At 43.4% G+C, this 13,990-nt stretch overlaps 1 protein-coding gene across 6 annotated transcripts in view; it reads right to left on the bottom strand.

Annotated features, from left to right (window-relative positions):
* TENM2 (teneurin transmembrane protein 2) overlaps nt 1–13,990 on the bottom strand; it is a 3,863,575-nt gene that overhangs the window by 2,060,697 nt on the left and 1,788,888 nt on the right. For 5 of the 6 annotated variants that reach the window (XM_069654289.1, XM_069654288.1, XM_069654292.1 and 2 more), the window contains one exon: nt 5,115–5,171. The exons of the other annotated variant lie outside the window; for it this stretch is intronic. In XM_069654289.1, the coding sequence (XP_069510390.1) occupies nt 5,115–5,171 (57 nt within the window). The remainder of the gene's footprint in view (nt 1–5,114; nt 5,172–13,990) is intronic. 6 annotated transcript variants of the gene reach the window in all.

Here is a 13,990-nt window from a genome sequence, read left to right as displayed (position 1 = left end):
AGAGCTGTCTTCACTTCAGCATAGTGGTTGCATTTAAGATATGCCCCTCTGTTCCTAAAACACCTAACTATGAGAGTAATTATGACATGGTAATTGTAAACTTGAACTATAAGCCATACCTAAGATTAGAGCATGGCGGCTAGTATTCTCACAACTATTAAAGCCACACCTGAATCTGTATCGCACATGAGTAAACACTCTGAGCCAACCTGTATCTTCCCCTGACCGGCTGTCTCTGCTCTCCCTGCCGCATGCATGAAACAGGACCATAGCTGGGGGGAGGCTGCCTTCTTTTGATCCTCAGTGAGGTCTGATAAAACCTCTCTCCAGAGAGACAGGCCCTCACCAGGAATTGTCCTGGGCAACAAGAATCAAAGGGTACACCCTACAAAGGGACTAGCCTCACACAAGGGTGTTGCATAACAAAGGGCCTATCATTCTACTGATCTGAGAAGGGGTTTGGGCTAGTGCAGAGAGAGTCACTGAGCACAAGGGGCAAGGGGTCCACCATCTTCTTTCTCTCTGAATCTCTCTTTACTTTCAGTCTCCTCAACTTCATTTAGCGAAAACACTTGGCTTGTGACATAAGCAGGCAAAGCCAGCTTCTCACAGGAAAAGGGATTGTACACATTTGAGAAGGTTTGCTTTTGTCCAATCACTTGAGGATTTTTGCCTCTAAAGAACAGGATTGCCAACTTCACTTTTGAAATTCAACCTTAAGTAAGAGTTAATTTAGACCTCTTTTATGGGAGTTGATTGTTCCAAAGACCTCAGCCACTGAGTTGAAGAAGGTGGAGTACAAGGCAGAGACAAGCTCTGCTCCATACGTGGGAGTGATCCCAGGACACATTAGGGGTGACTCTTGCTAAGGACCATGACCTGCCACTCTGCGCCAAACCTCCCTCTGCTGGGAGAGCAGAACCTGAAAGAGCACACCCCATCCTAGAGCAACTGCAGTGGGTCTCACAGCATCTGGAGCAATAGAACAGCTAAAGCTCCTTGTTCCACCTCATCAAACAGTTTCAAACATATTCAAACTGTGTTCACATCATTTGAAATAGAGGGACTCACAGTGCTGCTTTGGCACTCCATCTAACCTCGAACCACTGCAGCACTGCACCTGTTGTTCCTGCTTGCGGCTGCATTATGCCAAATGGAGTCTGAGACCTGATCGGTTTGAGCAAACTAGTACCACTGCCTCTTCAACCCCTGCAATGAATCACTAAGGTCACTGCATCGATCAAACCAACAGACTTCGACTTTAACCCTGGAACATCACGTCATATTCCAACCTGAACAAGTGCTTACCAAAATCCCAAACATAATAAACTCCTGATCCGGCCCTGGTGAGTCATCCAAACGCTGCACTCAAGCCTCATCTAGCTCTCACTTCAAGCAGACTACGCGCAAGCTCAACACTTGACTCAGTACAACTCACTGCATCTGAACATGGTTAGACCCACACCAAAGTAAAGCTTGAAGCCCACTTTGATGGGAACAGCTTTAAGGTACTATTGGCTCATAAATGCCCCGTGGTCCATCTTTGGGCCCTAGAGACAGGTTAGGTGACTTTTGCAGTTTTTCACTGGAACACATATAATTGTAAATTCATTGTGGTTGCATATTGCTTTTTCACCCATTTCATTACCCAGAGTACTGCTTCTTTTTAGATTTTGCATATTTGATGTTCTCTCTACAGGCATGGGTTTTTATAGTGTTTTATAGATATTTTTTAATTGCTGTGCTTAATTAAAGTTTATATTTTAAAGAACCTTGATTGAACTTTTCTCTTAATTTGGACTTCCATACTTTGTTGTTTGGGTTGCTATTGGAACACAGTCACTCACACTCCTTCACAGAGTACAGCCTTCTCTCAGACCACGTTACCACAAAATGCAAAGGAAGTGTATATTTTAGCTGTGCCTGTTTTACATTTCTAATTGGGATCCCTGTTTTTGTACAGGTATGGGGCTGAGAAGGCAGCTTAGCCACTATTCATCCTTGTACACCATCAGAGCAGAAGTAATTTCATCACATCTTGATAATTTGGGTAGCTACATAATCTGGAAGAGGACCCCTTATCTCTACAGGTTTTCAGGTATCCCACTCCTGAATACTTGAACACCAATAGGCTAGATCAAAAGGACTGGTTTGTTCATTGTTCGATGCATCAGATTATAGCCTTCAAACTTTCAGCGGACTATCGCATTAAATGTCATCCTTCTCACAGTAAAACCTAAATTTTAAAACCAGCAGTGGGGTGGTTAAATTCTCAATGCTATGAATGGAAAAGGACTACAGTCCGGCGTATTGTCTTTATCGATAGCTCACCAGTGGCAGGATGCTTAAACATTTTCAAGGATGTTAGGTAAGATACCTTCTGTCCAAGCAAACCTGCAAACAGCCATTCTAGCAGCATATGCTTTAATGTGAAATAACCAGTTTGTCATTGAGATACCCAGCACTCAAAACATCAAGCTGCAATTTTCATCAAGTAAAGTATGGAAAGGATGAAAATGATCTTTCAAATACACCATATGCAATGACTTGATGGTCTCTTCCCGCATTCGTACAGTGGATATGAATGAACATTAGCCACACTTATAGAAAGAAATCCAATGTCCAATTTCCAATGCAAAATATGCGTCCAACTATTTATTTATATATTGAGTATTTATAAGGCATCTGTACAACAAATAGTGTTTCCAAGCACCACAAGACAAAAGTGTGGAGGGAGCAAGGGAGTAAATAAGCAGTAACAATAACAATAAATACACAATAGCAGCCCTACTAGGCTGTGACATTCGGAACGTTCAAGTGCATTGATGAGAGATGCAGGAGAGAATGAAGGGAGAGGGGCATAGGGGGTCAGGAAATGGGCAAGTGCTAATGGTATCCCCAGAGGGGAAGTGCCATAGGGTGCCTGGGTAGGAGGACAGTGGCTAAGTCATAGGGTGTAGGTGTACCAAGGGGGGATGCCCATCCGCCCAGCAGTCATATGGGCAGAGGGCCTGGTAGCCTATAAGACTCATGAAGGACCAGGCCACCAGTCTCAGCGGGAGTGGAGGAATTAGCAGGGGAGGGAGAGAGGAATGAGGTAGAGAAACAAAGAGTTTTGAGGAGTTTCTGGAACTTTAGGAGGTCTGGCCCAAGTCACAGAGGTGCAGGGAGGCTGTTCCATGGGGAGTCACCAGCCGAAGAGAGAGAGATATCCCCCACTCTCTGCTTGGAGAAGTGTTTGATCAACAGAGAGTTGGAGCTAGAAGATAAAAGGGCTCTAGTAGGGAGGTATTTAGGGAGAGAAAGTTGGAGATAGTCAGATCCCAGGCTCCAGAAAGCCTTGTGGATGATGCAGAGGGTCTTCAATTTGATCCTCGCAGCCACCTGGAGTCAGTGGAGAGATTTTAGAGCTGGAGGGATAAAGTCCTTGGGCTTGAGGTCATATAGGCCTATTTTGGATTAGTTGAAGGGGGCGAAGGGAGTAAAGGGGCAGGATGAGGAAGAGATTGTTGCAGTAGTCCAGCCTGGAGAGGACCAGAGCTCTAGAGATATTGAGCTTCTGGATTAAGGTGAGGAAAGGGAGAATGCCTCTAAGGAGGTGAAGCTGAAAGTGGGCATTCTTGGAAAAATCCAAGGTCTGAGGAGTGAAGGGGACATTCAAGAATGTTGTCCTAAAGCAGGTGTCATTGAGTTCACTGAATATAAACACAACCCAAGACAAGTTGTTGGAATAACCCATGTGCTTCATTTAACAAAGTATAATGTGGCTTAAGAACTGGAGTATGAAGACTATAATTGTAACAGATATGGAAGGGAATAGCAAACTAAAGGTAAGCTTGATTTCAGTAGAGTCAATGCTCTGTCAGGCGTTCCCAACCGAACAACTGAATAGTGAAGTCAATTCAATCATAAGATAATAAGACAGAAAAGATGCAGCAATGAAACGGGTTCTCCAAGTAACTGCAAGGAACAACACCAACATATTAAACACCTGAAATAAAACATGAGCAAAGTGTGAAACATCATTAAACGGTCTTGGTTTGGGCTCATGCTTGCCCCAGACTAATATTCAGTATACTAGAATGTTATTTTCCTCTGGTTTGTGACCTTTGTGATTCCTGAACCCATTTCTAAGGAGTCTGTGGTATGGGCCCTCAGAGGCCAAGTTGATCTCCTACAATGCTTGTCCGGTCTTTCAGGTTTTCCGGAGTAGGATTGGGAAGTGCACTGTTTGAGGACCACCTCCTTGTTCTAGATTGCTGGTCCCCAGGACATTCCCCATCTTGCTGCCACTATTGTAGCCTCCCTGTTCCTCAGTGAGATTGCACCACCTTGTACCTCCTCTCACCTCCAAAGTCTTCCCTGGGCCACCGCGTCCACTGGAACCCCCTGTCCTCTATACCTCCTCACATCTGTAATGCTTCCTCATCTAGCTTCTCCATCAACCTACACAGACGATGCTGACCTTATCGTTCCCAATCCTCCTCAATGGCTCATCAAGGATATGTTCTCCCTTTTAACTCCTCAATGATACTCTCCAGTTGATAGCACTTCTCCTTCTAACCTTCTCATTCCTCTACTTCAGACCCCTCCAGAGCTTCCTCTCCAGTTAATTAGTGTGTCCTTTCAACTAACATAATAATCTTCCCTACATCCTCATCAATAACCCTTCATCCAGATGGTATAATTACTACTTCAACCCTGCTAAACAATTCTCACTCCAGAAGGTCTCAACTCTCCTTCCGACCTAGTCAATAAACATTTTCTCTTAGCCATCTTCAAGAATTCTCCCTCAATTTGGAATCAACTTTCCTACATACCCTCTCAATTATTCACCCTCTAACATCCCAGACTCTCTTCCCGGGTCCCCCTCTATAGACATTTAGCAGGCAAATCTCCTTCAAACCCCTTGCTGACTTTTACAGCCTACCCTCTTCCTCTAGGTTGTGCTTAGGGATGTGGCTCCCCACCCTGTGTAGTTTGGTCTGGGCTGGTCTATGATGGGCCGCGTGCCTGTGGTCATTTGGACTGAAAGGGATTTGGCTGAACTTATATTGTGGCCTACCACCATTTTGGATTTCATAACTGTCCTGGACATGTTTATGGTTCCTTACCGTCAATTTGGGAGTCTTGTTGACCTCGCCTGCTTTGTCTGGGTTTCTCTGTAATCCCTGTTTGCAAATGAAAAGTCAGAAAAACATTTTTAAGATTTGGAATCTGTTTGGTGTCAATGTAAAATTGTCTTTGCAGTGATATGGTTAATTTGTAATCTTCACAATGGTGGTAGAAGTGGGAAAACAGTGTTTATGTCCCTCATGAATACAACATGCATAACTTTGCTTTCATTCTGTTGGCATGTTAAGTGTAATAGTGTATCTGCAGGTCTTGGATGGTCAAACCTAGTGGGACTCAGGCTCTCATATGTTTCCTTTGGTAGCAGGGCCGACAAGAAAAAGGTATTCCTCCACTCACTGGTAACTTATGAATGATGCAACTCTGTTTCCTTAAAGAGAAAGGCAATTGTGCCTATGCTGGTTGTTTGGGTCTGACTAGGGAGTGAGTAAACACATTGTAGAGGAAAGTAGAGGAACAGGTTGAGATGATTTATAGGGAAGGAATGCAAGCTGGAAGAGGCTTGCAGAACATTTCGAATTGCATTGATTACTCAGTTGTGAAACGTGTTAAAGATGTATATGTACATATTTTTCTAGCTGTGTAAGGAGTGTTTATTTTGCATACCATCTATCTTTCTATCTCTCCTTGGCATATACTGTCATACTATGTGTGGAGCAAACAGGAAAGTGGACCATGGTGATTAGTTTATGGTGCATCACTGGTCTTTCCACTCCCTGGCACCATCCTGTATACCATCCTGTATTAAATGTAAATCAGGTGGCCGAGGACACGACTACTGCCATTCGCCAGGGGCCATAGCCTAGTACAAGTGGCTTGGGAAAGCCTGAAGCCTGACTTAAGTTCAATCCCTGGGAAAAGTGACCACTTACCAGTGCTGCAGGACCTGACAAGTCCCTAATAAGGGATTCTGGGCAGGGTGTGGTAACTAAATATTTGTAACCACTTCCTAGTGAAACTACATAAAGTAAAAAAAAGAGAATCAGCACAATTTTAACAACATAGAACATGAGAGTGGAGTGAATATTTGAAATACAATGCTGTCCTATGTCCTTTTCATTGCCCACAGGAGAGTTAAAAAAGGCCATGAGATGTTGCATGTCTTTTCAAATCAAGCAAGACAAGAAGTAGAGGCAAAGAGGGAGGTATGCATCGCCTGCAGATTGAAGGTAACACAACTTGGCGTCTCCTTTCCTGCATTTGTACATTAATGGCCAAATTGTTACCATGGTGATTGAAAGGCAGTGGGCAAGCTTTCTTGTTTTGCTTGTACTATCACCAAAACGGTTACCATAGTGATTTCAAGGCAGTGGCCAGGCCCTCTGAACAGCAGTGTTTTCAACAATCTAAATTCCAGTTGCTGAGCTCGTGCATTTTGAAAGAGAAAAGCAAAGCCACTGACACCCAAGCCATTCAGCAATTTCTAAATGAGGGCAAGCATTCGCTTCCACATTCAGCAGACGAAGAAAACGGGGCTGCAAATCGTTTGCAAAGAATCAAAATCTGTAAATTACCAAACAACACAAAGGGCAAACAACACTGTATTTGAATTCGGTAACTTCATAGCAGATTGTCATTACAAAAAAAGATATATTTGCTACCGTTATTTTCTTCCTGCATAACGGTATCAATGGCCAAAATCTCGTATTGAAAGCATTAACGTAATGTTGTTTTAGACATTAAATGCATTAATTGAATGGCAACATATGCATACGCTCGTAAACTGCAAAACTGTTGCTTAGTAATTTTGAAGGAGACTAACGTCTCCCCCAGAATTTCTGATAAGATGAAGAGACAGAGGCCGTGATTCACAGAACGTTTTACTGTGAGATTGCGCCATTATACAATGCTTCTGTGAATCAGCCCCAAACTGACATGCGTTTCCCTCGTGGGCAAATCAGCGTTATATAGCATGCTTCATTATGCAACGTCCGACAGGCAGCACCTGCTGCTACTCTTGGTGAACACAAGCTTTGTGCGTTGATGATATCTATAAATGCAGCTTTCCGGACAGCCATTTTGGTTATTGCAGAGGCCATTACAGCTATTTACATTTTGCATTCCTTTTTTCTTCTTCTTAAAATAGTATTGATTTACCATCTCCTTTGCCATCCACTAAATTTACCAAAATTCGGGACACCTTGTCCACTGACATCTCTCCTTCATGCTCCCCATCTTGCTCATACTCTACCTCACACCCCTACCTCTCCTTCCAGACTGATCCTCTTCCTATCCTTCACTCTGGCAACCTACCCTGTGCTCCACTTGACTCCTTGGCTCCACATAAAAAATAATAAAAACATGTACATGTCACCTAGGCTGACCTCTCCACTTTATTCAACCTATCTCAACTGGTATCTTTGCAGCCTGTTACAAAACAGTCAAAGTGACACATCTCCTACAGAAAACAAATGCTGATGTAAACAACCCGCATTCTACAGACATTTCCCGCTCCTTCACTACCACTCCAAAATCCTCAAGCAGGTTTTCTTCAACCACATCGTCAATAATCTCAAGGCAAACTAACTTGCTGAAAGACTCTAATCTGGATACTAGTCCAAACAATGCACTACGAATGTGCTCATCCCAATTCTCTTGTGACTGCTGTGAAGGAATCATGAAGCAAGACACAGACAACAGATTCAGAATTTAAAACAAACACTTTTATTAACTTACTTGTAAGGATGGAAAAAACATCTAATTTGCCCCATACTAAGGAGGGATTTCCCTACTTAGATAAAAGTAAGGAAAGATTAAGAGTTCAATTTAAGAATCTGTCTGTGTCCAAAACCTATGGTTGCCCACACAACTAATCTTTACAATGTGTATGGTTGTCAGCAACCAACAAAAACACTGTCCAACATAAAGGTCTGAGGTTCTTGCAGCTTGAAGCTTCCTTTCAGCTACCTTCCCCCAAGTATAAAACAGTTCCAACCAAAAGTCTAAAGGTTACCTTAAGTTCGGGAAAATACAGTTTTGAGCAATATTCGGGGTTCCCTTCCCTAAGTTTCTAGTAACACAATGCCAAACATAAAAGTACCTCAAGGCTACAGCCTCAAGTCAAATAAATGCTAATGCACAGGGTTTCTTACTTGAGAGACACTCACCGGTTGCATTCACAGCTTTCCCAGCAGAGTGGATCATACAGCCTTCTGCTTATGATGTCAGGGGTCTAACTCCTGCCCCTCAGGTACTCCTTTGGCATCCTTCTGACACAGGGTAATGAGCACCTTGACCTCAAGGAAAAGGGAAAAAGGAAAAGGGAAAACCTCCCTCCCTGCTCACTTCACTATCTTTGGTCTGCTTCACGGAGCCCCAGCTCCTACACCATCCTTACATAGACTGCCTCTCTCTGCAGACCTCAGCGTGTCGGCGTACTTCCCAAGAAAGTCCCCCGCTGCCTGTGCTTGCCTTCCTGCTACTTCTCCTGTCGCTCTTATGCTGTTGGGTTGGTCTCCTTTTATACACTTGCAGCCTTACCACAATTACAGGGACATGCCTGACCTTCACTGCTCTCAACAGGCATCATCTTAGTCCAAATACCAGAGTAATGAGAGATTGTAGTCTTCATTGCTCTTAGTTGCCTCTTCTCCCTCCCAGTACTGTCAGAGTTTACAACTGTATCCCCCTGGTGAATCTGGAAGGGTTATTTTCTGTGATTTGGTAACACAACCTTAACATCACATCGGAAGTCTGGGTCTATTACCCCTACTAAAACATCAATCCCAAACCTCCATGCTAACCTTGACTTGGGCGCTAATCTAATGCATGTACAAGGGGGTGGAATCCATATCAAGTCATTGGGTATCAGTCTTCTTTCAACTTGGAAGAATCTGCTCACCCTACAACTACAGAGATGAGACCAGAAAGAGCATTTAGTGGCTACAGGGGTCTGATGCTATGGCACTTAGTTTCTCAGATTTTAGGGTCCCTCAACTTGTATTGGTTGAGCCGCATCCCACTCTGACACCATTTGTGAAGGCATCATGAAGCATTCATAACTGACTTTCAGTTTAACCCACTGATAAATAATGCTTCTGTTTGCTTTATATGTAAAACCCAGCACTCAGAGACTTTCAAGAATGTGTCTCCTTCAACACACGACCACTCCAAATACAAAGCATTCCAGGTAATTCACTAGATGATAATGGTTCATACCAGACACCTTCGCGAATGTTGTTCCTTAAACGAGCAACCACTCTGATAAAAATATTCCTTTAGAATGGACGCTCGTGCACCGGGTTTCTTACTTGTTAGAGACTCACTGGTTGCATTCACAGCTTTCACAGCAGCGCATATCGTACAGCCTTCTACTTATGATGTGAAGGTTCCAACTCCTGTGGTGACCTTCTGACACAGGGGACACCTTTACCAGGAAAAGGGACAGCCTCTCTGCCAGTCTCTCTTTTCCGATGTTTGGTCTGCTCCATGGATCCCCAGCTCCTATGCTGTGCTTACATAGACTGTCTATTTTCTGCAGACCTCAGCATCTCAGCGTACTTCACAAAGAACGTTTCCTGCTTTCTGCACAGCCTTTCTGCTGCTTCTCCTGTCACTCGCTTTGCTGTTTGGTTGGTCTCCTTTTATACACATGCAGCCCCTCGACGGGCTGCAGGTGTGGATGTTAAATCCGCCCTGCCTGACCACAATTACAGGGACATGCCTGACCTTCACTGCTTTTAACAGGCATCTTCCTTGTCTCAGTACCAGAGTGGTAAAAGATGGAATTCTTCATTGCTCTTAGTAGTTATCTCTTCATTCCAGCACTGTCAGGCTTTACATGTGGGGAAACAAGAGGAGCTGACTCACAATAACCTATAAAGGTTGGGGAATGGTTGGGTTGGTCGTCACTAGGGAAAGGGAGATGCCATGCCTCGCCCAAGGGCTCCTCACTCCTAGTCCCCAAGGACCCTCCAACCAGGTGATCCTCCCTTACATCTCCCTACTCAGGGTCGGGATCCGAAAGTGATGGCCTTTCCCTGGCCACCTGCAGAGAGGATCCCAAGGGTTTAGGAGTAAGAATACCATCAGGTTTCTCAGAGTACCCACCGCTATCACCTCTCCTCCACTCACATTCTTCTAGGCATTTCTGCTTCATCCCGCTCCTCTTGAAACTCTTCCCTTCTTGGCTTCAATCACTCTGTAATTGACGGGGTGTCCTCTTATTTCTCTGACTCCTCCTTTTTCATTCATGGGGATCCAGTATGTCCTCCCCAACATCACTTCCTTGGCTGTCCCTTAAGGATCTGCCTTGGACCCACTATTATACACAGAATTAACCTATTCAGATACTCTTCTCCTTCCACAACCACTGAAGTATTTGAACACACAGCATGATTCTATTCAGCCTCATGCTAAACTCTTGAAAGATGTTATTTGTCTTTCTCCCAGCCTCCAATGCCAACCCAACTCTCTCCTCTCCAACCCCCCTATCTCCTCGGTCCTTGCAGTTCCTTTTCACAGCAACTTGAACTCTTCTATGAACTTAGCCACCACCAGTGCAGCCAGAATCAAAGTCATAAATACTGAAAAAATAAACCCACATCTTATACACCACCCATTTAAAACATGTATATGTACTCATGTGCTTAGCAAACTGAACTACTGGAAAAGCCTACTTCTTGCTCTACCTCTCTCTCTTTTTGCAACATGCACCCTTTTCAACCTTCCAAGATCCTCCTCCACTTGTACCTACTGTCACCACCCTGAATGGTTATCCATGCAAAATTGCTCTCTCTATAAATGTCTGTTGCTCATCTATTAATCAATTAATGTTCTAGCCTCCTACCTCCCCATTTAATGCATCTCACTGTACTCTCCCTCTCAAACATTTTGCTCCTTGACTCTTCACAACCTATCAATCCTCCACGCCCATGTGCCCCCTCCCACTTTTTCTTTATTCTTTACTTGCCCTATTCCACTGAAATGTTCTACCCACAGCTAACACAGCAATCTTAGATGTAGCACTCTTTAAAATAGGGCCCAAACTTCATCTTTAAGAAATGTAAGGAGCATCTGAAGCTACTACAGCATCTTACCCAAACAAAGCACTCAACCCACATATTTTGCATTCTTTCCTCAGGCTGCAATGTTAAAAATGATTTACTATGCTCCAGTTCCCGCTTTATGTTTCAAATCATACCGCTTCACCTCCAAGCATTGTCATTCAGTAGAACAATATTCTTATCGAAAGTCACTTTATCCCAGGACCGATCCTGCTGTCTGTTAGTGACTACTTTGAAAGTAATTTCTGTTCAAATGTATACATGTACAAATGCAAACACTTCAGCAATCACTCTCAACTCACAATGTCTCCCTTTGCAAAGGCATGTTCTCATTTCCTGGTCAAGGATCTAATATTGCAGGCTACAGAATCACACACATGTTGTCACTTCCTGGTCAGGGGTGAATATTGCTCTTGTCTTTTGCAATTACTGTGGGGGGAAAGAGCACTAGGGGTCCAAAAAAACCTTGGGAGTGTGACAGATTCATGAAGTAAGACAAAGACAACAGATTAAATATTTACATAAAACAATTGTATTAACTTAAATGTCTTGATGGAACAATGTCTAACATGTCCTATGTTAAGGTGGAATTACCCTACATAAATAAAAGTAAGGACAGTCTGAGCCAAACTGAGTTCAACTGAAGAATCTGTCTGTCTCCAAAACTTAACCTCAGAACTAATATATACAATGTGTAGGGATGTCAGCAACCAAAAGAATCAGTGTCCAACATAGAGTTCTGAGACTCTTCCAGCTCTCAGCTTCCTTTCAGCTCCCCTCCCCAAGTATTAAGCAGCTCCAATACAAAGTCTCAAAGTTACCTTGCTTGAGTTCAGGATAATACAGTTTTAACCAGTACTCAGGGTTCTCATCCCCAAGACCTAATCCCAGAAGCCAGTCTCAGGGCTCCCTTCCCTAAGACTTAATTTCAGCACAAACATATCCTTTGTCTCTTTACAGTTGGTTGTCACTCTTGTACCTTCTTTGAATGTTGAAATTGTGACTGTGTTGAAATAATCTTCAAGGTGTGTTTCAATATTTAAAACTCCTTTTCCTTTAGGATGCAACACAATGTTTTCCACTTGCATGTAAAGTAGAGTACATTTTTAATATACAACATCTAATGGTTTTACTTGAGATTTAAATTCCTTTTTACTTCTGAACTTAGTACGTAACAGTTCTGCTCTCTTGTGAGGTTTCAACTACGTTACGTATTCATGAAACAAACATTGTGTTCAGTTTGGTCTTCAATAGGCACGGGTTGCCCATGTTAAGATTCTAATTCAGTTTGATATGCAAAAAGCACATGGTTTGTATTCAGAAGGCCTTTCGTTCAACCCGTGGTATAATATTTCCTTAATTTGCTTCAAAGTAATGCATAACCTTCTGAGACTTTCAAAAATATGTTTTGTCCCACATGCAACCACTCTGATACAAGGTATTCTTAGTTATTCACTATTGAACAATGGATTGAATCAGAGACCTTCGAAAACGACCAGTCCAATGCATAGTATTCCTCAAATTACTCAGTGTAAAGCTAGCACAATGGATTTCTGAATGGATAGAACCAAACTGGTTGAGTGCAAAGGCTTCACAGCAGTCTGGATCATGCATGATTCTGCTCCTCACGTCACGGGGTCTCACACATGCACCTCAGAAACCCCTGTGTCCATGTCTTACCACAAGGGAACAAGCATCTTGAACCCACATAAATGGGGCAGCCTCTCCACACGGCTCCCTCTGCAATGTTTGTTTTGCTGCATAGATTCCTAGCTCCCATGCCACACTTGCACCAGCCTTCTTGCTACTGCCCCTGCTGCTTCTCCACGCATAGGCTTCCCTGTTGTCTCTCATACTGCTGGGCTGGTCCACTTTAAAACACCTGCAGTGCCTTGACAGTCTGCAGGTTTAGATGGCCAATCAGTTCTGCCTGACCACAATCAATGGAACATGTCTGAACTTTACAGTTCCTAACAGGCATCCTCCTAATCCTCCGAGTACCAGAAAAGTAAATGAGTGTGGTCTTCATTGTTCCTAAGTGTTAGGGAGAATTCTCCAGAATGGCTAATTTCCCTTACCTACTTAGTGCCTCAGCAACTTTGCTGGATTTCTAGGATTTATTTGTTTCACCTGGTAAGAGTGTGAGCCTTTTTTTTCCCACTCTTACATGTGTTTTGCTGTATGTGTTTAACATTTTTTGTGTTCATAGACTGGGGAGCTTCACCGACTCCATAGGGATCATCTTTTTACTGTGTGTTACACAGCACCTTCAGTGCAGTGACAAAGGGTTGTCTTTTTCAGACTTCCCACTTTAAACTCCATTTTCTGGGACTAACTACTGTCTCCCAGAACATGTAAAGTTGCCATTGACTTTATTAGCCTTTTTAAAATCACAGACCCAGTACAAACTATCTTACATAGAGTTCTGGAAAGGGTTAACAGTTATCCCTTTTTGTCTGTTTCTCATGGAACATTGTTTCGTTCCCTTTTCATTAAGATTTGGCTGGTGGAAGTGGTAACTACCCTATTTTTCCTGCCGCAGTTACTTTAAAAAGCCTTGGTATTGTTTTAGGCCATCTTAGTATCCTCGAACTTAAACCCGCTGGACCATATTTACTTTCATACGGTTCCGGCTGGGTTTATTCGCCATTTCTTTTTGGAAAAGTCTTTCTTGTGTTTTACTCTGCGCGCCAAATCAGGTTTGGTTCCCATGTTCACCGTCCTTTGGCGAGCTTCTGCACAGAAGCCCTCCTTAGGTGCCTGAATGTCTGAGGGGGAACAGGATGTGAGGGAGGGGTTTGAGACTCTCTGCACAGGGGCTCCTTGGAGACCCATGTCACACTCTGGTATGA

This window comes from Ambystoma mexicanum, chromosome 3q (assembly GCF_040938575.1).
Source record: "Ambystoma mexicanum isolate Mex_15411 chromosome 3q, UKY_AmexF1_1, whole genome shotgun sequence".
NCBI classification, from domain to species: Eukaryota; Metazoa; Chordata; class Amphibia; order Caudata; family Ambystomatidae; genus Ambystoma; species Ambystoma mexicanum.
The sequence above is the reverse complement of the archived record's forward strand: the minus strand, read 5'-3'. Positions and strand labels throughout refer to the sequence as shown.